This window comes from Phocoena phocoena, chromosome 2 (assembly GCF_963924675.1).
Source record: "Phocoena phocoena chromosome 2, mPhoPho1.1, whole genome shotgun sequence".
Taxonomy (NCBI): domain Eukaryota; kingdom Metazoa; phylum Chordata; class Mammalia; order Artiodactyla; family Phocoenidae; genus Phocoena; species Phocoena phocoena.
The window spans coordinates 170,649,871-170,676,056 of NC_089220.1; the positions used below are offsets into that span (position 1 = coordinate 170,649,871).

At 42.7% G+C, this 26,186-nt stretch overlaps 1 protein-coding gene across 1 annotated transcript in view; it reads right to left on the reverse strand.

Moving 5' to 3' along the window:
* Positions 1–253: 253 nt before the first annotated feature.
* Positions 254–26,186, reverse strand: part of DCLRE1C (DNA cross-link repair 1C) — a 62,395-nt gene continuing 36,462 nt past the window's right edge. Inside the window, exons 7-14 of the mRNA XM_065900173.1 lie at positions 26,083–26,155; positions 25,797–25,937; positions 21,880–21,981; positions 10,447–10,583; positions 9,868–9,922; positions 5,077–5,165; positions 3,890–3,984; positions 254–1,295 (exon numbers count right to left, since the gene is read on the reverse strand). Coding sequence (XP_065756245.1) covers positions 322–1,295; positions 3,890–3,984; positions 5,077–5,165; positions 9,868–9,922; positions 10,447–10,583; positions 21,880–21,981; positions 25,797–25,937; positions 26,083–26,155 — 1,666 coding nt within the window. The 3' untranslated portion in view covers positions 254–321. The remainder of the gene's footprint in view (positions 1,296–3,889; positions 3,985–5,076; positions 5,166–9,867; positions 9,923–10,446; positions 10,584–21,879; positions 21,982–25,796; positions 25,938–26,082; positions 26,156–26,186) is intronic.

Consider the following 26,186-nt stretch of genomic DNA (forward strand, 5'->3'; position numbering starts at 1 on the left):
TTTAGGCTTCTGTCTCAGTGAACTGGATGCTTTATCACTGGTAACATAGCCACTCCATCTTTCTTTTAAGTAATGTTTACATGGTAAAGGTTTCCATCCTTTCACTGGCAAACCTACCCAAGTCTTTTGAAGTCAGCTTCCTATAGACAGTATATATAGTTGGTTTATGGTTTTTCCTGTTTTGATGTAATTATTGATAGGTTTGGATTTAGTTCTCCCATATCTTGTTTCCTGTGTTTTCCCTCTATTTTTTGGTCCTCCGTTTCCCCTTTACTGCCACCTTTTAGGTTACAGGAACATTTTTAAGTATTCCATTTTAATTTATCTATTAGGATTTTGACTGTTATCTCTTGGTATAGGTTTTTTAGTGGGTGCTCTAGAATGAAGTGAGCTTTTTCTTTTTTCAACTACTATCCTCTCCCCTGTTGCCAGCTTCTCATAGAAATATTGTAAATGCTCTCGTGTAGGTAGCTCGGCTTCTGGAGTGGCGGGAATTTCAAAATCAGAGGAGCTTTGTGAATCTGCGCTGCTGCTAAGAGTTAGCGGCCTTTTCTCCTGAGGCACGTGCTTCCCACTGCTTAGAGCAGTTGTTTCTCCAGCACTAGAACCTATACTTACATCTTGATCTCTGCTTTTCAAATCAGAGTATGTGTCCTTTGGGCAAAGTACATTTTGTTCCATCTGAGGGGCAAGAGTATTGTCGTTGATCCCTGGCCTGTAGACGCGTCTGCTCGAGGAGGTCATACCCCCATTTCTCTCTTGGGAAGATAACAGAACAGTGTCAGACTGGCTGTCCCAGCCTTGACTTCCTTGTTCTGATATGTGTGTTGACTGGGAAGACGTCTGGGAAGAGATGTGAGTTGATTCCCCATCAGAGGAGTCACTGAAAAGCTTCGGAGACTGAGAGCCCCCTGCCTCTGTGGAGGACGGGAGGTTTTCCAAACAGTCATCAGTGAGGTCAGCACTTCTTTTAAAGAACACTTCCCACTGTGGTACTTCCCCGTCAGCCTTCTGGAGCTGTGGGACAGGACCCATGTCTCCTTGAGCTGAAGCTGGGATTTCTGATTCTTCACTTTCGCTGTTGGATTCCGCACAATCTATGAAGTCTGCCCAGAGAGAAGTCGGCGTACTCTCCGCTCTGAAGCATCCTGTGCTTTCTGTCTGTTTTTCAGGCTGGTTTTGTGATATCGCAGTTGTGGGAAATACCTCAGGGTGAAGAGTTTGCTGGTTTGGAATCTTGTGCCTTAAAGGTACTGGCAGAGGATCATCAAAGAGGTCACTGTCATCGTCCTCCTCTGTGGGATAAACAGAACAGGTGTGTAGGTAACACAATGCAAAAGGAACCAATTTGTGCTTCTAAGTAAAAATCCAATTTGTAGCTCTTAGCTACATTTTTTAATTCATGGAATTGCAATTAGTGGGTGTTCACTCTTCTTCCAAGAGAAGTTAAAAGGCCCTGTATTCTTGGGCTATTCTGAACAATTTATCTACCAGCCTTCAACTTTTCATAAAGCCAGACTGTGCGTTGAGACTAAAGATCTGTGCTCCCCAAATAAGGCCACAGAGCCTTAATCAATCAGTGGTTCTCCTCTGGAGAGCTTCTTAAATAAAACAAACAGCTTTCTACATTTCATTTCGCACCCACTGAGTCCCTGAAAGTAGGACCGAATCATTTACTTTTCAAGTTAAGTTCTACAGCCGGTTCTGTACATCAGCTAGGTTTTTGAACCACCCAGACTAAGCGAGACGTTTGCAAACTGGCTGTGCTCTGCAGATAGTAGATGGTCAAGGAGTTGGCTGATTGATTGACTTAACAGAGACAATTTTTTCCTAACATTTTCCTTCTGTGAACATTTTCTGATACCTGCTTTATGCATGTTATAGGCTGAATGTCTGTGTCCTCCCAAAATTCATAATTTGAATTTCTGACTACAGTGTGATGGTGGTATGTGAAGGTGGGGCCTTTAGACGATAATTAGCTCATGAGGGGGGGACCCGTGTGTTGGGATTTTAGTGTCCCAACACTAAAGTGTCTAAAGCTTCCTCTTTAGAGAAGAGGAAGCAGATTTCTCACCTTCTCCATGCCCATGCACAGAGGAAAGGCCATGTGAGTGCACAGTGAGAAGGTGCCTGAGAGCCAGGAAGTGGGCCCCTACCAGGAACCACATCTGCCAGCACCTTGGGCTTGGACATCCCGGCAGCCGCCAGAACTGTGAGAAGTAGCCACCCAGTCTCTGGTGATTGATTGTTATGCAGCCCTATGCCAAGAGCACAGGCCATGAGAGACACTGGGGGACACAGATTGAGTCAGCTTTAACCAAGACACTGAATAAGCCACATCTAGTGTCATTTTACTGTCTTAAGCATGCTGCACTAGCCTGGAGCGAGCCCTGTCCACTTACATTCTGAAAATGAGGAAACCTTACGTGGAGGATGAAATTTACATAAATTAAAATGACATGGCACGGAACTGGGGGGAAGACAGCTCTTTTCCTGTGCCCTAATGGCACCTAACCTCACCTCGAAGGAGGAAATAAAATGCTCGTGAGGGTACTTACCGTAGAGGGCAGCTTATGTTCTAGTGCAGGACCTCGTGTTAAGAAGCAGGTAATTATAAGTTAACTGTTTTCCCACTGATGATAAAGGATGTAGCTTAAAACTGCATTTTTAAAAGCTGCTTTTAAAGGGAGGTGGAGGGGGAATAGAAACCGTCATCCAGCTCCCATTTTACCAGTGAGGAGGGAGGCCCGGAGAAGATGTGTGACAGTGCGCGGTCAAGAGACCGAAGTCCAGCGTTCTGTATTAACAACTAAAGTTGTTTAAACAAACAGCTATTTATCCTCTTTTCTAAAGGACTTAAGGTGACTAAGATGTCTAGGGTCTATACTTGGAGTCACCCTGGTCTCCAAATTATGGCTTCATTTTGAGCCACGGATTAATTTGTTATAGGTCCTCCACTTACATGCCAGTTACCTTTCTGTGGAACTTTTTTGTATCACCTCTAAGTTGGACAGTTTCATGTTCTTCTGGATCAGTGACTATACCAGTATCGTGGTATGTTTCAACTGTAAAAATAATCTGTCAAAACATTTTCACATTAACTCACCTGTATGTATCTGAAAAAAAAGTAAAGTTTCTATACTATTAGAAGTTTATTCTGACATTATGTATTCTTTCTGTTATGACAATATAAAATTTTGAAATTTCTCTCTATGAAAACGGGAAGGCATATAACAGAGAACATCACAATAAAGTGTTGAAATCCTTAACATTTACACAAACTGATAACACACCTAAACCTAATAAAAAGGACAAATGTCATAATTCATAGGTACTTTCCACCATCGTGTACTGCTGATGTCGGTATAAACTGGTATAATCTACCGGAAAACAATTAGGCAATATGTGTGTATCAGGCACCACAATTTCTACAATTTAACCCAATAATGAGAGCTGTGAAACAGACTTACATATATAATGTCGCTCATCACAATATTTATGAAAGTGAAAAGTTCAAAATAACCTAACATGTACGACAGATTAAATATACCATTATATAGTCACGGCATTCAAAAAATTACCACAGACGTGTAGAAAGGTGGGAAAATACCCTATATAATAAGGAAAAAAGTCAAAACTACCCAGAAATGATAAAATATGAGAGTAAATCTTCATTACCTTGGGTTAAGCAAGAGTTTCTTAGATATGACACCAAAAGCAAAAAAAGCACAAGCTATAAAAAATTAAATCGGACTTCATCAAAAATTTAAAATTTTACACTTCCAAAGACATGAAGAAAGTAAAAAAGACAGCTTTCACAGACCAGAGCACCCTGAAAAGCGGTCTTGCAGGGAAACCCACACCTGTGACTCCAGGTCCTTCTTCTTACCTGAGTCTAGCTGGAGTGTTCTTGCTCTCTTCAATTTTCCAAGTGGTTTATACTTTGGCTCAGTACTTTGGGAAGATCGGCATAAAGGCTTTAAGCTGAAATGAATACGAATATTTTATTTTTCCTGTTGGGAAGTTGCTGGAATGTAAGCATCACTTTTAGAGATTATAAAAACCTAACTATGGGGGAAACCATACCACTACTTTTCAAAACGGAAAAGCATTGTTTAATAATTAAAAATTACTTCAGGGACTTCCCTGGTGGCACAGTGGTTAAGAATCCGCCTGCCAATGCAGGGGGCACGGTACGAGCCCTGGTCCGGGAAGATCCCACATGCCGCGGAGCAACTAAGCCTGTGCGCCGCAACTACTGAGCCTGCGCTCTAGAGCCCACGAGCCACAGCTACCGAGCCTGCGTGCCACAACTGAAGCGCCTACAGCCTGTGCTCCGCAAAAAAGAAGCCACCACAATGAGAAGCCCACACCCAGTGACAGAGTAGCTCCCTCTTGCCGCAACTAGAGAAAACCCGCGCACGTGCAGCAACGAACACCCAACGCAGCCAAAAATAAAATTAGGGGCTTCCCTGGTGGCGCAGTGGTTGAGAGTCCGCCTGCCGATGCAGGGGACACGGGTTCGTGCCCCGGTCCGGGAAGATCCCACAGGCCGCGGAGCGGCTGGGCCCGTGAGCCATGGCCGCTGAGCCTGCGCGTCCGGAGCCTGTGCTCCGCAACGGGAGAGGCCACAACAGTGAGAGGCCCGCGTACCACAAAATTAATAAATTTATTTTTTAAAAAAATTCAGTATAATAAAGTGGTAAATACAAGCACTTAAAAAACAACCTGGTAGATATTCATCTAATTGTAGGATTGGGGGGAGAGCAACACTTTTATCTTTGTTCTCACGCTGCAGAAAAGCAGGTCCTATTCTAATAACCTATTAAGCAATAGAGGAACACGTTCTGGCATTCAGGGAATTCAGTGTCGCAACGGCTTCCTTATGCCAGATTCCCAGAAGCGTTTAGGATTTTATGTTAACACACTCACGTGAGGAAAGCCCATATACTCCCAACCAGTACCATATTTACAGCCACACCCATTTTACATCCTTGCCCCTGGTTTCCGGCCCAAAACTATTCTCTGGATCCATCCCGTCCAAAAACACAAGTCCCACAAGTAGTAACTACTCACATTTCTTGAACTTTACCCATAGTTGTGCCTAACGGAATGACATTTGGATATACATTCACTGGATAGATGTAGCTCAAGAAATCTTTAATCTGGAAGAAGGAAAATAAAATGCATCAGTTATCTCTGCGGTGAAGAGCCCCGGCGTTACAGCAGCAGATAAAGGGATGCGGGGAAAGAGAAGTAGAAGTCTCTCAAGACTGTGGTCCCAATGCCAGCTGCACGTGGGGAACCCCTGGGCACCTCCTAGGAGAAGACAGACCCAACCCCAAAAGTCCCCTAACTGAGCTATGATGGGGCCTGGAGGTCAGTAGGTTTGGACGTTCTTCAGGTGATTCTGGTTCTCCAGTAAGGAGTGAGGATCACTGATGAATGGGATGCAGAGGCTCCATTTCTTCATATGACATTAGTTCCCTTATCTAGGGTCACTCACCCGTAGTTAACCAATCCCCTTCGAGGAAGTGAGAATTCATCTGAGTATTTAATATGCACAAGGAAAAAAGGTCTTAGAATTGCATTTCTTTCCTCCGACATAATCGTTAGCAATACCAAGGGGAACTACATCTTTGAGATTGCTTGATTTGTTCTCAGGGTTTATTCTAATCTAAACAAGGACATGCCAAAATGTCGTGAATACCTTGATTTTCTGCAAAGCTCAGAATGCTAAACAGGAGGGCTTCTGTCACTATTCCTCAAAACACCTCTAACAACCCAGAAGAGCTTCTGCTTTGCCACTTATTAGATCTTGGTGAGCTTGTGGTCTTGGTTAAGTTACCTAACGTCTCTGAGTCTTAGAGTCTTCATCTAAAAGTATAAATGAGATAATGTGGGCAAAGTGCTTAGTCCTGGTACCTGGCACGTAGTTGAACATTCAATAAAACTGTCTATTACAAAGTTGGTAATGACAACACAAAGATTTTTATTCCCTTCTGCAAATGGGGAGACAGAGACACAAAGTAATTAGTAGCACCCAACTTTTTCAAATAAAGCACCAAGTCAAAAGAGGTAGGGAACCCAGGAATTATTAATAACTCTATATTCAAATAAAATGGGAACCTTAAGACAAAGGGGAAAGACAGGAACAGATACATTCTTTGGATACTTCTCATAAACAATTTCCTTTGTACTTTCAGAGTAGGCATGCAAAAAGAAGCCATTATTTACCTTGCCCACAACCTATATGATTTGCATAATCAATCCAGAGTCGAGGCTGGTAGAAATCTGAGGCTTTTGAAGGGAATAAGAATGAAGAGAGTCCGGTCAGACCCACACCAGAAACGGCCCCTATCTCCTCAGAGATGAAGTGGCCACAAGGAGACAAGAGATACCCAGGAGAGGGCATCCTCTCCCACTGGTCCACACCGATGCCCTTTCTTCAGATGCCTGCCTTAAAACTACCCATTAACACAGTCCGTTCTGGTTCTGTGCAGTAGTTCCACTCCATAAGCCACCGCAGACAGTAGACCACTGTTCCTGTGGGAAATAAACAGTGTTTCCCTGAACCTCCAGTCACAGCGCTTTGTCAACCGATCAAGTACACAACGTTCTTTTATGTGTGCTTCTCTTTAAAGCTATCGTCCGTAGAATACACCGTTGATCCATGAACACTGAGCTCATAGCCAGTGGCGCTGCAGCTCACGCCTGAAGAGAACTTATCCGACACAGGCACCGCCTCAGCAGGGCACATCTCGGCCTTCCTGGAGCTTAGGAACACTTGAGAGCACTTCAGCGCTACACTTGGAGGCTGTTTCAAACGGCAAAATCACCCCAAAAAGCACACAAATATGGAAAACGCAGCAGTAAAAAGACGGCAAAGAGGACACTCGTTTACAGCCCGGGAGCTGAAACAAGAAGGCAGGAGGCCACCATGTGCGTGTCGGGCGACTCAAATCTTTTGCGGCCCTGCTGTGCACGTCTGCAAATGACCACAGAGCGCCACTCGCGCTGATGTGGGGATTCAAACAAATGTCAGTGAGCAGGCAGATTTGTAAATGAGGAATCCGCAAATAATGAGGATCAACCGTACTTGGGGGAAAAAAAAAAGAGGAAATGATCTTTAAATCTATTCACATTTGTTTTCCTTTTTTTTTTTTTTGGGTCTCGCCACGCGGCATGCGGGATCTTCCTTCCCTGACCAGGGATGGAACCCCTGCCCCCTGCAGTGGATGCGCGGAGTTCTAACTACTGGACCGCTGGGAAATGCCCCCTACTATTTACATTTTTAAATATAGCTCAGCGTGTTCTATACACAGGATATAGGCGTATTAATTAAAGCAGTTTTCCGGAAAGCCTCTCTCTTCTCACTGGACACAGTGAGAGAAGATGAGTAACCAGAGCTCAGGGTAACCCCGCCACAAGCAGGATAACTGCTGTCACCCTAGGAGAGAGGGAAGAGAGGAGGCAGGTCAGCCGCTCCACCCCTCTACCCAAGCAGCAGGGAGATGCCTCCCCATTGGGAGCTAACTTTATAGAATCCCAGGAAGGCTGTGCTTCCCAACTTGGCTGCTAACTATACTGAAGAAGAGAAATAAGAGCAGTTATGATTGAAAAGTTTTCCCCAATTAGAAGCCCTCCCTGTGGCTGAGACAGAAAAGGATGCTGAGGGGTAAGAGGAAGGTTGAGCAACAGTGATGCTGGGCCAGATGCCTAGCCCAGGGCAAATCACCAGGAAGGGGCTTTGACAACAACCTAAAAGTCAGGATAAACTGATAAAGAAAACGTTAACTAAATTATACCATCCAGGTGAATTACTTCCAGGCTACTCTCAAATAATCCATTTGCACCTGGAAGCTAAGCCCAGCTATTGAAGAGAGATGTCACTGGGATACTTTGATACCAAATAATCATTTACAGTTTTCTGGCTGACTTGAAAAGAATGCTGCTACCTGACCCCAATGTTCACTGCAGCACAATTTACAATCGCCAAGACATGGAAGCAACCTAAGTGTCCATCGACAGACGAATGGATAAAGAAGATGTGGTACATATATACAATGGGATATTACTCAGCCATAAAAAAGAATGAAATAATGCCATTTGCAGCAACATGGGCGGACCTAGAGATTATCATACTAAGTGAAAAGTCAGAAAAAGCCAAGTATTATATCACTTATATGTGAAATCTAAAAAGTGATACAAATGAACTTATTTACAGACATAGAAAACAAACTTACGGTTACCAACGGGGAAAGGGGGCAGGGGAGGGATAAGTTAGGAGTTCAGGATTAACAGATACACACACTACTATATAGAAAATAGACAAACAACAAGGACCTACTGTATGGCACAGGGAACTATATTCAATATTTTGTAATAACCTATAAGGGAAAAGAATCTGAAAAAGAATGTAGATAAATATATATATTTATATATATAAATGAGTCACTTTACTGTACACTAGAAACTAACAACATTGTAAACCAACCATACTTCAATAAAAAGATTTTTTTAAAATGCTGCTACCTGGAGCTCTGCAAGAATCCACCTGTTCAAATCGTCACCATGCCTATGCTCACGGCTGCAGAGCCATATCCATGCACCCCCAATGCAAAAATAATCGCTATCAGGGAAGTGCGTTAGGTGCAGAAAGGGCAAAACTAAAATTATGTATGACTTAAAGTGTCATAAAAAGCCAGCTTTTATACTGCTTTTTCTCCAATGCATGAAATTACTGAATCCCTTCACTTGTAAGATGCTAGCATTTACTTTGGAAATGCATGAGGATTCTGCAAATAAATTACATATGTCAGGTTCCCATTCTAGTATGTCAATTTCCTATATAAAAAGTACCATAACGGGGACTTTCCTGGCGGTCCAGTGGTTAGGACTCTCAGCTTCCACTGCAGGGGTCACGGGTTCGGTCCCTGGTCGGGGAACTAAGATCCCGCATTTCGTGTGGCACAGCCAAAAACAAAATACCATAACAATACCATTTTAAGCCCTCTTCAACTGAATAATTCTACTATACTATGTCCTAAGGACAGAGTCTACACCTCAGTCACCTTTGTTCTTCCTCATTGCTGAATATTCAGGACAATTTTTTAAACGGCTTTTCAGTACAATCAAACTTTGGAAGAGGCCAAGAATCTCCACAGTACCCTAAGGCTACCAATAATGAGATTTTATCTGTAGTACTCCTTCAAATAAGATTTACCATTCTTTTTTTTTCAATCTTCTTTTTTTCTTACTGAAGTATAGTTGATGTACAATATTATATGTAGGTTACAGGTATACAATGCAGTGATTTACAACTTTGAAAGGTTATACTCCCCATATAGTTATTATAGAATACTGGCTATATTCCCTGGCTTGTATAATGTTGGAGTATCTTCTTTTATCTTCTTAACTATTACTTCCTTGGGGAAGCTTTTTATGTTTTGCTTGTTTGCTTTTTAATTTTATTTATTAAACTATAGTTGATTTACAATATTGTGTTAGTTTCAGGTGTACAGCTTCAGATTCTTTTCCATTATAGGTCATCACAAGACACTGAATACAGTTCCAAGTGCTAAACAGTCAGATTTACGATTTTTTATGACACATGAACAGAACTGAAGTGGGGAATTTAAAATACATTTAGAAAGCAAGTTGGAAAGAAAACCTTAATCATATGTTTTCTTCAATGTTTAGGCTGAAAACAAGTGATGACAGCAATTTCCTTTAGACGTAGTAACACAGCTCATCCACTGAGATGTCTTCCCTAAATTTCTTTAGGAAAAGCCACAACCAGTCTTAAGCGGTAGAAAAAGAGATGCCCGCAGAAGCCACGAAGGGGAGTATATGAGGTCCTCTTACCTCACTGTAGGAGGAGTGAAAAGAAAAGCAGGCTCTGTACGAACTCTCTCCAGTCCTAAAGTGAGATGAAAACACAAAATTAAAGGTCACTTATCAAAACTAAGCTAAGTTCTAAATTTCAAGTCTTCTTATTCAGGCTCCTGCAGTATGAAATCACCTTACCAAAAAGAATTTCTTCCTGGGACAAGGGGGAACTCTTTCCAGAAATGTAAATTTTTGTAGACATTCTGAATGGCCAACGTTAAGGAAATTTGCTAAAACGTGGTGATCAGTATGGGACTCCTCTACTCCACCAAAGGCTTCTACTTCATACAACGTCAGTTCCTAACTCCCTGCCAAGCAAGACGCCCTGTCTCTAACCCTCTCATCTGTCTAACTCAAGTAGACCCCAGGAAATACTGGCTAATGGTATTAGCCAATAGACAGCTTTGAAAGCTGCATCTCTTTAGTTTAAATAGAGTTTAAATTTCAGAAGTTATTTTCCACAATATATCCTCTTCTTAGGCTTAGGCTAGATTGCATTTCAACTATCGATTTACCTCAAGGCAAGGCTTCTCTCGAAAGACACTGCTTGCTTACCTCACAATGACATTGGTTTTTCTGGCTCTTTCTCCAAACCACATAGTGGATGGCTTAATGCTGATTGTGTGGAGTGGAATTCTATTTTTGGAGGTAACGCCACAGGGTAACTTATTCCACTGAAAATATTCCTCTGCCTAAAAAAGATTTTAAAAATATAGTAAAGCAGTTTAATATTTTCAACAAATCTGTTTGTAGGCAGGGTCTCAAAAACAAATGTAGATGAGTTTTCAGACATGAAAATATATATATATATATATATATAGACATGAGGAAACAGGTAAGCCCAAATTGAGGAATGTTCCACAAAACAACTGACCTGAACTCTTCAAATATGTCAGTGTGATGAAAGAAAAGCAAAAGGTTTGAGACTTGATCTACATGAAAAGAAACTGAAGAGGCCTGAGCAAATGCAAAAGATGATTCTTAATAAAATCCTGGATGACTGTATTAAGAACAGGAGGCCCTGCTCTTCCCTCCACAAGCCATAAAGGACATGATGGGGACAACTAGGGAAATTTGAATATGGACTCCATCACATCCAGTAGGGTCATATCAATGCTAAACTTCCTGAGTGTGGGACCTGTACTGTGGTCGTGCAGGAGAACGTCCTTGTTTACGGCAAAGTGTCATGGCATCTGCAACTGACTCTCAAGTGGATTGGGGGGTGGGGGTGCTAGTCAGAGACAGACACAGAGTATGTCAGGGAGCAGACGGGATGGTGTTAACACACGGGAAGCCAGAGGAAGAAGACGCAGTGTTTGTATGACCCAGTGATTCCACACCCGGGTATATATCCAGAAAAAAAAAACAGAAACACTAATTTGAAAAGATACATGCACCCCAATGTTCATAGCAGCATTATTTACAACTGCCAAGATATGGAATCAACTTAAGTGTCCATCAACAAATGAATGAATAAAGAAGATGTGGTGTATAAAAATATATACAATGAACTACTACTCAGCCATAAAAAAGAATAAAATTTTGCCATCTGCAACAACATGGATGGACTTGTAGGGTATTATGCTAAGTGAAATAAGTCAGACAGAGAAAGACAAATACTGTATGATATACGTAGAATCTAAAAAATACAACAAACTAGTGAATATAACAAAACTCACAGATATAGAGAATAAACTAGTGGTTATCAGTGGGGAGAGGGAAGGGGGAGGGGCAAATAAGGGCATGGGACTAAGAGGTACAAACTCTTAGGTTTAAAATGAGCTACAAGGATATATGGTACAACACACGGAATAGAGCCAATATTTTATAGTAGCTATAAATGGAATACAGCCTTTAAAAACTGAATCACTACATTTACAACTGTAACATATAACACTGTACATCAACTACACTTCAATTTAAAACAAAAGAGTACATGGTGTTCTTTGTACTAGTCTAACAAATTTACTGCTTTAAATTTTTTTTTTTTTTTTTTTGCGGCACGCGGGCCTCTCACTGTCGTGGCCTCTCCCGTTGAGGAGCACAGACTCCGGACGCGCAGGCTCAGCGGCCATGACTCACGGGCCCAGCCGCTCCGCGGCATGTAGGATCTTCCCAGACCGGGGCACGAACCCGCGTCCCCTGCATCGGCAGGCGGACTCCCAACCACTGCGCCACCAGGGAAGCCCTGCTTTAAAATTTATCAAAATAAAGTTGGAGAGGAAAGTAACATGTGTTTTTAAAAGGTTGAAAACCAATGGGACTATTTTCCCAAAGACATTACATTTAGATAGGAATCCTTCGAAACCATGAACACTCTATCCAAATCAAATATCACTGGAGCACTTTTGGTGCTGTTTCTCACGAGGCTGTGGGTGAGAGTGCTCCAGGGCTGTGCAGGCTGCTCTGTGGAATATTTTTAAGGCTATGTGACCTGAGACACATACCTTAAGCTGCTAGAAGTCGTGTTTCGAGGCGAGTAGCCATGTGGGAAATGACAGGGGGTGAGTTAAGCTACTTTGTGGTTTGTGAGAAAATTTAGACCAAAAAGAAATCTGCCAATTAAAATATTTACGGGGCATGGTAGGGGCAAAGACTACAAGTCCAAAAGAAAAAGGACAAAACAGTTTCTACTTTGTATCTACATTGTTTTTATCCATCCACTAATTCACTGCATGTGTATGTGTGTGTGTACATATACAAACAGGATGATGAAATAACTTCATGATGCAAGTTATAGTATGCAGCTGACCAATCATCAAAAGTAATTTCTTACCTAGTAGCTCTCCTGCAGTGGTCTGAAATAGAATCTTCCACACTATGGATAAGAATCGTTTTTTGTTGTTGTTTTTAAATTTTGCTTTCCTTTAGTGCTGAGCAAGTTTACTTTAGGATTTTGGCTGATGGAGCTAGTATCACTGTTTTCTTTTTAATTTATTTATTTTATTTATTTTTATTTTTGGCAGTGTTGGGTCTTTGTTGCTGTGCGCAGGCTTTCTCCAGTTGCGTCAAGCGGTGGCTACTCTCCGTTGCGGTGCACGGGCTTCTCATTGCGGCGGCCTCTCTTGTTGCAGAGCATGGGCTCTAGGCATGCAAGCCTCAATAGTTGGGGCGCACGGGCTCAGTAGTTGTGGCGCACGGGTTTAGGTGCTCCACGGCATGTGAGATCTTCCTGGACCAGGGCTCGAACCCGTGTCCCCTGCATTAGCAGGCGGATTCCTAACCACTGCACCACCAGGGAAGCCCTAATATTACTGTTACACTGATTATCTAAATGTATAAATGCACTGTTTACTAAAATAAAAATTACTCAGCATATGAATGCTAAGATTAAAGATTTAGAGAACAATTAGGATCACACATACCCCTACATGTGAAGATGACTAATTAGTAGCAGTGACATTGAATGACAATATAAATTAAAATGGAAATGTTAAAGGCCAATTTAAAATTTAACACCTGGCAGGTAATAAGAGAAGAGAGTTCTATGGTGGCATCAGAAAACCAATTACCAGTGAGTTTCAAAGACACTAAAAACATTCATTTGAAATTGGACCAGCAATACATGTAACTATTTCAAAATTCAAAGCAAAGTTATATCTAGATATTTATCTCAAATGAGGAGAAGGAAAATAAAGTTTATAAATGCGCACGTGTCATGAGTCTCAGAAGTAAATCACGGGCTTTCCTGGTGGCACAGTGGTTAAGAATCTGCCTGCCAATGCAGGGGACACAGGTTCAAGCCCTGGTCCGGGAAGATCCCACATGCCGTGGAACAACTAAGCCTGTGAGCCACAAATACTGAGCTTGTGTTCTGGAGCCTGTGAGCCACAACTACTGAGCCCACGTGCCACAACTACTGAAGCCCGCACACCTAGAGCCTGTGCTCCACAACAAGAGAAGCCACTGCAATGAGAAGCCTGCGCCTTGCAAGGAAGAGAAGCCCCCCACTCGACGCAACTAGAGAAAGCCTGCGCAGCAACGAAGACCTAAGGCACCCAAAAATAAATAAATAAATAAATTTATTTTTTAAAAAAGTAAATCACAACGGGTTGTGATTCTTTTCTTAAATTATAAGCTCTAACATGTTACTAATTTCCTTACAAATAAACTGTTCATTACATAAGTCATTACAAATAAACACGTATCAATTGTATAAATATATTTCATTAATAATTAAAAGTACTGAGACTCTGGGAGGGCTCATGCCAAGGAGTACTTCCCACAACGTCTGCTGCCAGTGTCCTTGCCCCACGGTGAGCCACAGCCCCCACCCCCCCCCCACCTCTGCAGGAGACCCTCCAACACTAGCAGGAACAAAAGCCTTAAGCCAAGAAAGAAAGGACACCAAACCCTCTGATCCTCATGCCACAGTTGAAGACCCATTGTGTCTCAGGAAATGGAACAGAAAAAAACCCCCAAAAACCTACCCTTTGTAATAGAGATACACCAGAAATACATCTACACGTGGGACAACTCCTACAGAACACCTACTGAACGCTGGCAGGAGACCTCAGACCTCCCAAAAGGCAAGAAACCCCCCACGTACCTGGGTAGGGCAAAAGAATAAACAGAGACAAAAGGATAGGGATGGGACCTGCACCAGTGGTAGGGAGCCGTGAAGGAAGAACGGTTTCCACACACTAGAAGCCCCTTTGCGGGCGGAGACTGCGGGTGGCGGAGGGGGGAAGCTTCGGAGCCGCGGAGGAGAGCGCAGCAACGGGGGTGCGGGGGCAAAGCAGAGAGATTTCCGCACAGACGATCGGTGCCGACCGGCACTCACCAGCCTGAGAGGCTTGTCTGCTCACCCGCTGGGGTGGTTGGGGCTGGGAGCTGAGGCTCGAGCTTCAGTCGGAGCACCGGGAGAGGACTGGGGTTGGCGGCGTGAACATAGCCTACAGGGGGTTAGTGCACCACGGCTGGCCGGGAGGGAGTCCGGGAAAAGTCTGGAGCTGCCGAAGAGGCAAGAGACTTTTTCTTCCCTCTTTGTTTCCTGCTGTGTGAGGAGAGGGGATTAAGAGCACTGCTTAAAGGAGCTCCAGAGACAGGCGCAAGCCACGGCTAACAGGGCGGTCCCAAGAGACAGGCATGAAATACTAAGGCTGCTGCTGCCGCCACCAAGAAGCCAGTGTGCGAGCACAGGTCACTCTCCACACCTCCCTTCCGGGGAGCCTGTGCAGCCCACCACTACCAGCGTCCCGGGATCCAGGGACAACTTCCCCCGGAGAACGCACGGTGCGCCTCAGGCTGGTGCAACGTCACACCGGCCTCTGCCGCCGCCGCAGGCCCGCCCCGCACTCCGTGCCCCTCCCTCCCCCACGGCCTGAGTGAGCCAGAGCCCCTGTATCAGCAGCTCCTTTAACCCCGTCCTGTCTGAGCGAAGAACTGATGCCCTCCGGTGACCTACACGCAGAGGCGGGGCCCAATCCAAAGCTGAACCCCGGGAGCTGTGCGAACAAAGAAGAGAAAGGGAAATCTCTCCCAGCAGCCTCAGGGGCAGCGGATTAAAGCTCCACAATCAATTTGAGGTACCTGCATCTGTGGAATACCTGAATAGAAAACGACTCATCCCAAATTGAGGAGGTGGGCTTCGAGAGCAAGATTTATGATTTTTTCCCCTTTTCCTCTTTTTGTGAGTGTGTGTGTTTCTGTGTGAGATTTTGTCTGTATAGCTTTGCTTCCAACATTTGTCCTTGGGTTCTATCCATCCGTCTTTTATTTTTTTCTTTAAAAATTTTTTTTTCTTAATAATTATTTTTTCTTTTAATAACTGTATTCTATCTTTATATTATATTATTTTATCTCCTTCCTTCCTTCCTTCCTCCCTCCCTCCCTCCCTCTCTCTCTCTCTCTGTCTCTCTCTCTTTCTTTCTTTCTTTCCCCTTTTATTCTGAGCCATGGGGATGAAAGGCTCTTGGTGCTGCAGCCAGGAGTCAGTGCTGTGCCTCTGAGTTGGGAGAGCCAACTTCAGAATACTGGTCCACAAGAGACCTCCCAGCACCACATAACATCAAACAGCAAAAATCTCCCAGAGATCTCCATCTCAACACCAGCACCCAGCTTCACTCAACAACCAGCAAGCTACAGTGCTGGACACCCTATGCCAAACAACTAGCAAGACAGGAACACAACCCCACCCATTAGCAGAGGCTGCCTAAAATCATAATAAGTCCACAGACACACCAAAACACACCACCAGACGTGCACCTGCCCACCAGAAAGACAAGATCCAGCCTCATCCACCAAAACACAGGCACTACACTACTTCCCCTCCACCAGGAAGCCTACACAACCCACTGAACCAACTTTAGCTACTGGGGGCAGACACCAAAAACAACAGGAACTACAAAGCTGCAGCCTGCAAAAAAGGAGACCCCAAACACAGTAAGATAAGCAAAATGAGAAGACAGAAAAACACACAGCAGATGAAGAAGCAAGATAAAAACCCACCAGACCTAACAAACGAAGAGGAAATAGGCAGTCTACCTGAAAAAGAATTCAGAATAATGATAGTAAAGATGATCCAAAATCTTGAAAATAGAATAGAGAAAATGCAAGAAACATTTAACAAGGACCTAGAAGAACTAAAGATGAAACAAGCAACGATGAACAACACAATAAATGAAATTAAAAATACTCTAGATGGGATCAATAGTAGAATAACTGAGGCAGAAGAACGGATAAGTGACATGGAAGATAAAATAGTGGAAATAACTACTGCAGAGCAGAACAAAGGAAAAAGAATGAAAAGAACTGAGGACAGTCTCAGAGGCCTCTGGAACAACATTAAATGCACCAACATTCGAAGTATAGGGGTTCCAGAAGAAGAAGAGAAAAAGAAAGGGACTGAGAAAATATTTGAAGAGATTAGAGTTGAAAACTTCCCTAATATGGGAAAGGAAATACTTAATCAAGTCCAGGAAGCACAGAGAGTCCCATACAGGATAAATCCAAGGAGAAATACGCCAAGACACATATTAATCAAACTGTCAAAAATTAAATACAAAGAAAACATGTTAAAAGTAGCAAGGGAGGGCTTCCCTGGTGGCGCAGTGGTTGAGAGTCCGCCTGCCGATGCAGGGGACACGGGTTCGTGCCCCGGTCCGGGAGGATCCCACATGCCGCAGAGCGGCTGGGCCTGTGAGCCGTGGCTGCTGAGCCTGCGTGTCCGGAGCCTGTGCTCCGCAACGGGAGAGGCCACAACAGTGAGAGGCCCACGTACCACAAAAAAAAAAAAAAAAAAAAAAAGTAGCAAGGGAAAAAACAACAAATAACACACAAGGGAATCCCCATAAGGTTAACAGCTGATCTTTCAGCAGAAACTCTGCAAGCCAGAAGGGACTGGCAAGACATATTTAAAGTGATGAAGGAGAAAAACCTGCAACCAAGATTACTCTACCCAGCAAGGATCTCATTCAGATCTGATGAAGAAATTAAAACCTTTACAGACAAGCAAAAGCTGAGAGAGTTCAGCACCACCAAACCAGCTTTACAACAAATGCTAAAGGAACTTCTCTAGGCAAGAAACACAAGAGAAGATAAAGACCTACAATAACGATCCCAAAACAATTAAGAAAATGGGAATAGGAACATACATATCGATAATTACCTTAAATGTAAATGGGCTAAATGCTCCCACCAAAAGACACAGATTGGCTGAATGGATACAAAAACTAGACCCATATATTTGCTCTCTACAAAAGACCCACTTCAGACCTAGAGACACATACAGACTGAAAGTAAGGGGATGGAAAAAGATATTCCATGCAAATGGAAACCAAAAGAAAGCTGGAGTAGCAATTCTCATATCAGACAAAATAGACTTTAAAATAAAGACTATTAGAAGAGACAAAGAAGGACATTACATAATGATCAAGGGATCGATCCAAGAAGATATAACAATTGTAAATATTTATGCACCCAACATAGGAGCACCTCGATACATAAGGCAAATACTAACAGCCATAGAAGGGGAAATCGACGGTAACACATTCATAGTAGGGGACTTTAACACCCCACCTTCACCAATGGACAGATCTTCCAAAATGAAAATAAATAAGGAAACACAAGCTTTAAATGATACATTAAACAAGATGGACTTAATTGATATTTACAGGACATTCCATCCAAAAACAACAGAATACACATTTTCCTCAAGTGCTCATGGAAAATTCTCCAGAATAGATCATATCTTGGGTCACAAATCAAGCCTTGGTAAATTTAAGAAAACTGAAATTGTATCAAGTATCTTTTCTGACCACAACGCTATGAGACTAGATATCAATTACAGGAAAAGATCTGTAAAAAATACAAACACATGGAGGCTAAACAATACACTCCTTAATAACGAAGTGATCACTGAAGAAATCAAACAGGAAATTTAAAAAATACCTAGAAACAAATGACAATGGAGACACGATGACCCAAAACCTATGGGATGCAGCAAAAGCAGTTCTAAGAGGGAAGTTTATAGCACTACAATCCTACCTTAAGAAACAGGAAACATCTCGAATAAACAACCTAAACTTGCACCTAAAGCAATTAGAGAAAGAAGAACAAAAAACCCCCAGAGTTAGCAGAAGGAAAGAAATCATAAAAATCAGATCAGAAATAAATGAAAAAGAAATGAAGGAAACGATAGCAAAGAGCAATAAAACTAAAAGCGGGTTCTTTGAGAAGATAAGGAAAATTGATAAACCATTAGCCAGACTCATCAAGAAAAAAGGGAGAAGACTCAAATCAATAGACTTAGAAATGAAAAAGGAGAAGTAACAACTGACATTGCAGAAATACAAAAGATCATGAGAGATTACTACAAGCAACTCTATGCCAATAAAACGGACAACCTGGAAGAAATGGACAAATTCTTAGAAATGCACAATCTGCCAAGACTGAATCAGGAAAAATAGAAAATATGAACAGACCAATCACAAGCACGGAAATTGAAACTGTGATTAAAAATCTGCCAACAAACAAAAGCCCAGGACCAGATGGCTTCACAGGAGAATTCTATCAAACTTTTAGAGAAGAGGTAGCACCTATCCTTCTCAAACTCTTCCAAAATATAGCAGAGGGAGGAACACTCCCAAACTCATTCTACGAGGCCACCATCACCCTGATACCAAAACCAGACAAGGATGTCACAAAGAAAGAAAACTACAGGCCAATATCACTGATGAACATAGATGCAAAAATCCTCAACAAAATACTAGCAAACAGAATCCAACAGCACATTAAATGGATCATACACCATGATCAAGTGGGGTTTATTCCAGGAATGCAAGGATTCTTCAATATACGCAAATCAATCAACGTGATACACCATATTAACAAACTGAAGGAGAAAAACCATATGATCATCTCAATAGATGCAGAGAAAGCTTTGACAAAATTCAACACCCATTTATGATAAAAACCCTCCAGAAAGTAGGCATAGAGGGAACTTTCCTCAACATAATAAAGGCCATATATGACAAACCCACAGCCAACATCATCCTCAATGGTGAAAAACTGAAAGCATTTCCATTAAGATCAGGAAGAAGACAAGGTTGCCCACTCTCACCACTCTTATTCAACATAGTTTTGGAAGATTTAGCCACAGCAATCAGAGAAGAAAAGTAAATAAAAGGAATCCAAATTGGAAAAGAAGAAGTAAAGCTGTCACTGTTTACAGATGACATGATACTATACATAGAGAATCCTAAAGATGCTAGCAGAAAACTACTAGAGCTAATCAATGAATTTGGTAAAGTAGCAGGATACAAAATTAATGCACAGAAATCTCTTGCATTCCTATACACTAATGATGAAAAATCTGAAAGTGAAATCAAGAAAACACTCCCATTTACCACTGCAACAAAAAGAATAAAATATCTAGGAATAAACCTACCTAAGGAGACAAAAGACCTGTATGCAGAAAATTATAAGACACCGATGAAAGAAATTAAAGATGATACAAATAGATGGAGAGATATACCATGTTCTTGGATTGGAAGAATCAACATTGTGAAAATGACTCTACTACCCAAAGCAATCTACAGATTCAATGCAATCCCTATCAAACTACCACTGGCATTTTTCACAGAACTAGAACAAAAAATTTCACAATTTGTATGGAAACACAAAAGATCCCGAATAGCCAAAGCAATCCTGAGAAAGAAAAACGGAGCTGGAGGAATCAGGCTCCCTGACTTCAGACTATACTACAAAGCTATAGTAATCAAGACAGTATGGTACTGGCACAAAAACAGAAAGAGAGATCAATGGAACAGGATAGAAAGCCCAGAGATAAACCCACACACATATGGTCACCTTATCTTTGATAAAGGAGGCAGGAATGTACAGTGGAGAAAGGACAGCCTCTTGAATAAGTGGTGCTGGGAAAACTGGACAGGTACATGTAAAAGTATGAGATTAGATCACTCCCTAACACCATACACAAAAATAAGCTCAAAATGGATTAAAGAATTAAATGTAAGGCTAGAAACTATCAAACTCTTAGAGGAAAACATAGGCAGAACACTGTATGACATATATCATAGCAAGATCCTTTTTGACCCACCTCCTAGAGAAATGGAAATAAAAACAAAAATAAACAAATGGGACCTAATGAAACTTCAAAGCTCTTGCACAGCAAAGGAAACCATAAACAAGACCAAAAGACAACCCTCAGAATGGGAGAAAATATTTGCAAACGAAGCAACTGACAAAGGATTAATCTCCAAAATTTACAGGCAGCTCATGCAGCTCAATAACAAAAAAACAAACAACCCCATCCAAAAATGGGCAGAAGACCTAAATAGACATTTCTCCAAAGAAGATATACAGAATGCCAACAAACACATGAAAGAATGCTCAACATCATTAATCATTAGAGAAATGCAAATCAAAACTACAATGAGATATCATCTCACACCAGTCAGAATGGCCATCATCAAAAAATCTAGAAACAATAAATGCTGGAGAGGGTGTGGAGAAAAGGGAACCCTCTTGCACTGCTGGTGGGAATGTGAATTGGTACAGCCACTATGGAGAACAGTATGGAGGTTCCTTAAACAACTACAAATAGAACTACCATATGACCCAGCAATCCCACTACTGGGCATATACCCTGAGAAAACCATAATTCAAATAGAGTCATGTACCAAAATGTTCATTGCAGCTCTATTTAGAATAGCCCAGAGATGGAAACAACCTAAGTGTCCATTATCAGATGAATGGATAAAGAAGATGTGGCACATGTATACAATGGAATATTACTCAGCCATAAAAAGAAACGAAATTGAGCTATTTGTAATGAGGTGGATGGACCTAGAGTCTGTCATACAGAGTGAAGTAAGTCAGAAAGAGAAAGACAAATACCGTATGCTAACACATATATATGGAATTTAAGGGAAAAATATGTCATGAAGAACCTAGGGGTAAAACAGGAATAAAGACACAGACCTACTAGAGAATGGACTTGAGGATATGGGGAGGGGGAAGGGTAAGCTGTGACAAAGCAAGAGAGTGGCATGGACATATATACACTACCAAGCGTAAAACAGATAGCTAGTGGGAAGCAGGTACATAGCACAGGGAGATCAGCTCGGTGCTTTGTGACCACCTAGAGGGGTGGGATAGGGAGGGTGGGAGGGAGGGAGACGCAAGAGGGAAGAGATATGGGAACATATGTATATGTATAACTGATTCACTTTGTTATAAAGCAGAAACTAACATACCATTGTAAAGCAATTATACTCCAATAAAGATGTAAAAAAAAATTAAAAGTACTGAACATCTGTGTCTGTTTCCTAATTAGGAAGTTTACGGTAATGGAATACAGTGATGTGTAGTTGCATGACATTGATCTATGAACAAGATCTCAGCCTCAGTTTTTACGTTTGTAAATTGAAGAGCCAACAAAATGGAATTTGAGATTCCTTCTGGACCTAAAATTCTGTTTTTCATGGATCACACAAACAATAAGAGAAACACTTCACCACATACCTTTGGATGCCGACACGCATGGATCTGAGTGTCACGGTCTGTTGTGAGATGATGAAGAATGTCAGGCATGTTTTGAAACATGTCTAGTTTATTCACGTGAACCTGAGGAAAACAATACAAATAAAGCACATTATTGGAATTGTATTTCCTGTAAATAAAGTGTTAGGGGTAATTAGGCAAGGGCAAATCATCCAGTTAAAACTAAGTCTTTCTTCTTCTTCGAAGCCTAGTTTTCAGCTATTTCAACGCAGGACGCTGAGATCCCATTTCCAGCAGTCTGCGTTACCACCCGTTGTGGGTGGTAATGAAGTCTGGCGACTCGGCTGGTGGATTTCATTGGATCGATCCATCAAGAGTCATTCGATTCACATTTATTGTGCACCTGCTCTATGTCAAGCTTTATTCTAAATACGGGGTGTACTGCAGAGAACAATCAAGAATCACTTGCTCATGGAATTCCCTGGCGGTCCAGTGGTTAGGACTTGGCACTTTCACTGCCGGGGCCCGGGTTTGATCCCTGGTCAGGGAACTAAGATCCCGCAAGCCATGAGGCACAGCCAAAAAATAAATAAAATAAAATACTAAACAAATGAATCACTTGCTCATGAAGACACACACAACACGCTGCATACGGGCAGCTGGGGGAGAGGGAGGCCAGTGGGACGAGGAAGTGGAGACCCAGGTCCTCCCTTTCCACACACCTTGTTATTGGATGAAAAGGAGGAGGGCAGATGCAAAAAAGCAAAACAAAACAAAACAAACCTCAGCCACCTTTAGAATTTTAAAGCGAATACGTTTTAAATTGTTAAAACCCACATGTCGGTTTTACTTGAATCGTTTTCTGGGTAGTTTTGAGTAAACAGCAAGTACTTAAATTAATACAAGGATAATGAAATAGCACTCCTCAAAAAAGTATGCTCATTTTGAAGTCTGAATAACAAAACACTTTAGAATAATGTTAAATCGCTGTGGTAATTAATACCAAGACAGCTATAGCAAGAACCCGAGCATGAGACTTCCCTGGTGGAGCAGTGGTTAAGAATCCGCCTGCCAATGCAGGGGACACAGGTTCGAGCCCTGGTCCTGGAAGATGCCACATGCCGCAGAGCAACTAAGCCCGTGCGCCACAACTACTGAAGCCCGCGCACCTAGAGCCCGTGAGCCACAACTACTGAGCCTGCGTACTGCAACTACTGAAGCCCACGCACCTAGAGCCTGTGCTCTGCAACAAGAGAAACCACCGCAATGAGAAGCCTGTGCACGGCAACAAAGAGCAGCTCCCGCTCGCCGCAACTAGAGAAAGCCCGCGTGCAGCAACGAAGACCCAACAGATCCAAAAGTAAATAAATAAATTAAAAAAGAACCCGAGCATGACTTCTTACTTATCCTGTGATATCCTGTAACTTATCCTTATTCCTCTCACTACCTGTTTACTAATGAGTAACAAGAAGTAACAAGGAATTGACTTTTCTGGCCTAAGAAGGATATAAAAGCGGCAAATTCTGAGATGTACAGAGAAACAGGGAGAAACTTTCATCCTCACAAAAATGAAGATGCTTGAAAAGGTTGCCATAAATCATCTCTTAGGTCCCTCTATCAAAAGACCTCACCAGGGCCTTCCCTGGTGGTCCAGTGGTTAAGACTCCACGCTTCCACTGCAAGGGGGCGCAGGTTCGATCCCTGGTCGGGGAACAAAGATCCCGCATGCTGCCCAGCATGGACATAAATAAATAAATTTTTAAATTAAAAAACCTCACTGTTCTCCCTTTTAAAATTCCTTCTCTAGAATTGTTTCTAACCCCTACAGAGGGATTAAGAGACTTGAAAGAGGGCTCACTCTGGGGTGCCTCCGGGGTCACCTTCCTAAGGCCTGCTTTCTCTTCCCCCACCTCCATCCCTGGACCCCTCCTCAGCCCAGGGTTTCTCCCTATGAGGCCTCAGAGCTGGAGGAGCTTCCAGTCTTTTCGATTTCACACACCACTAAAATTCACAAAACAAATTTGGGACTCGTAAGTGGTTGCTACCTTTATATTTTGCCAAGAGAGGACGTGAGAAAAAAAAAAAAGCAAATAGTAAAATGTGTGCACACACACAACCTATCACCACTGTGATTTTAATTTAAAGGACCGTTTGAACACCAAAAAACATAAGAACGACAATCTCAGAATGAAAGCAAGTCCTTCCCAAAATGGAGAATCGGCAGCTTTACACCAAAAACATTTGGACACAAAAACTTAAGGAAGGAAGAAATTAAGGAAAGAATGGCTTAGGAAGTAAGGGCTTAGGGAGGGAGGGAGGAATTTTTAAAATTGCAAATGCAGAAGCACTAAATCTTTTCAGTTTTACTAAATTACGTTGTATGTAAGTGTTAAGTTCTTAGCACAAGTCTGTTAGCTGGGGGATAGATAGTAAAAGTTGACGAATGAAGTAGAATTTAAATGTCCGACTCGTTCCAGCGTTTCGTTTTGTCCAGAGTCGCCACCAAAACTCCATCTCCTCTCATGGGAAGTGGGCGCTGCAGGAAGCACTTGGCATGCTCACCCGGCTGCCCGGGGTCCTGAGAGCCCAGCATCGAGCCACCTGGAAGGGACGGGTGAACACTGGCTCCCAGCCTGACCTGATGTGAATCGTCCATGGGGAGGGGGCTCAGTGCCTCAGGACAGTGTTCTTCACACACTTCTGGCCATGACCCCCAGTAAGAAATATGTTTCCATGGCAACCGAGGATGCATACGCAGCATGTATGTACAGACGGTCCCAACTTGGGATGCTCGACCCAGGATTATTCAGCTTTGCGATGGTGAGAAACCAATATGCATCCAGTAGAAAACGGACTTCGGATTTTGAGTTACGATCTTTTCCTGAGCTGGCGGTATGATCCTCTCTCGTGATGCTGGTCAGCACCGCAGCAAGCTGCCGCCCCAGTGAGCCACGCGATCACGCGGGTGAACGGCCACCGTCCACACACCGACCACTGTTCTGGACCCAGGCAACCATTCTGGTTTTCACTTTCACTACAGCACTCAATAAATTACACGAGACACTCCCCACTTTACTGTAAGATAGGCTTTGCGTTACGTGATTTTGCCCAACTGTAGACTAATCCAAGTGTTGTGAGCACTTTTTTTTTTACATCTTTATTGGAGTGTAATTACGTTACAATGTCGCGTTAGTTTCTGCTGTACAACAAAGTGAATCAGCTCTATGTATACATATATCCCCATATCCCCTTCCCTCTTGCGTCTCCCTCCCACCCTCCCTATCCCACCCCTCTAGGTGGTCACAAAGCACCGAGCTGATCTCCCTGTGCTATGTGGCTGCTTCCCACTAGTTGTCTATTTTACATTTGGTAGTGCATATATGTCCATGCCACTCTCTCACTTCGTCCCAGCTTCCCCTTCCCCCTCCCCGTGTCCTCAAGTCTGAGCAGGTTTAAGGTAGCTGAGGCTAAGCTATGGTGTTCAGTGGGTCAGGGGTATTTAAATACATTTTGACTCAATGAGATTTTCAACTTACGATGCATTTATTGGGCCGTAGCCCTGTGGTTAAGTTGAGGAAGATCTAGATATGTACGTGTCTGATTCCCCACATAAATTTTCACAAGACAATGTTTATTCTGACTGTAGGCAATACACTCAGATATTTCCTAGTTCAATTTTATTCTCATTGCTGGTCACAAACACTGAATTTATTTCATGACCCACAGTTTTGAAAAACTACTTCCTTTAGGGGACTTTTCACCAAAGGGCTCTTCCCACTGTCAATTCCTCCCAAGAGGAAGCGAATAAACAAAGACGACAAAGGCTGTCACGGTTTCCAGTCTGGCAGGGGGTGCTTTGGGGGGAAAGGGGGAAGGAGGGAAAAGGCAGAGTTGGGAGGATGGACAGGACCAAGAGGAAAGAAAGAGCCGTCAGGCACCTGGACTCCGAACTCCTCGCTGAGGTTGGTGAAGAGATACTCGTACCCGTAGGCGGCCTTGCAGCTCAGCCACACTACGTGGTATGGACTCCGCGTGATCCAGCTGCGAACCAGCTCCAGGATCCCGTGCAGACACTCCTCCTGGGCAGGAAGGTTCAAAGGCAGTTAACGCTTTTCCATTCTCAGGATTCCCAGATATTCACGCAAATGGAGACAATCACCATGCAATCTGTAATCTCACAAGCTTCCCTCTAAGAAATGCGGGCCGTGCTCCAGGGAGACGTACCCGACTAGGAATTTGGTAATATTTCGGATCGCAGAAAGTCGTGTCTAAGTACACACTCTGGATGTCTTTCACTCTGAAAACAAAAATGAAACAAGGGGTGTGAC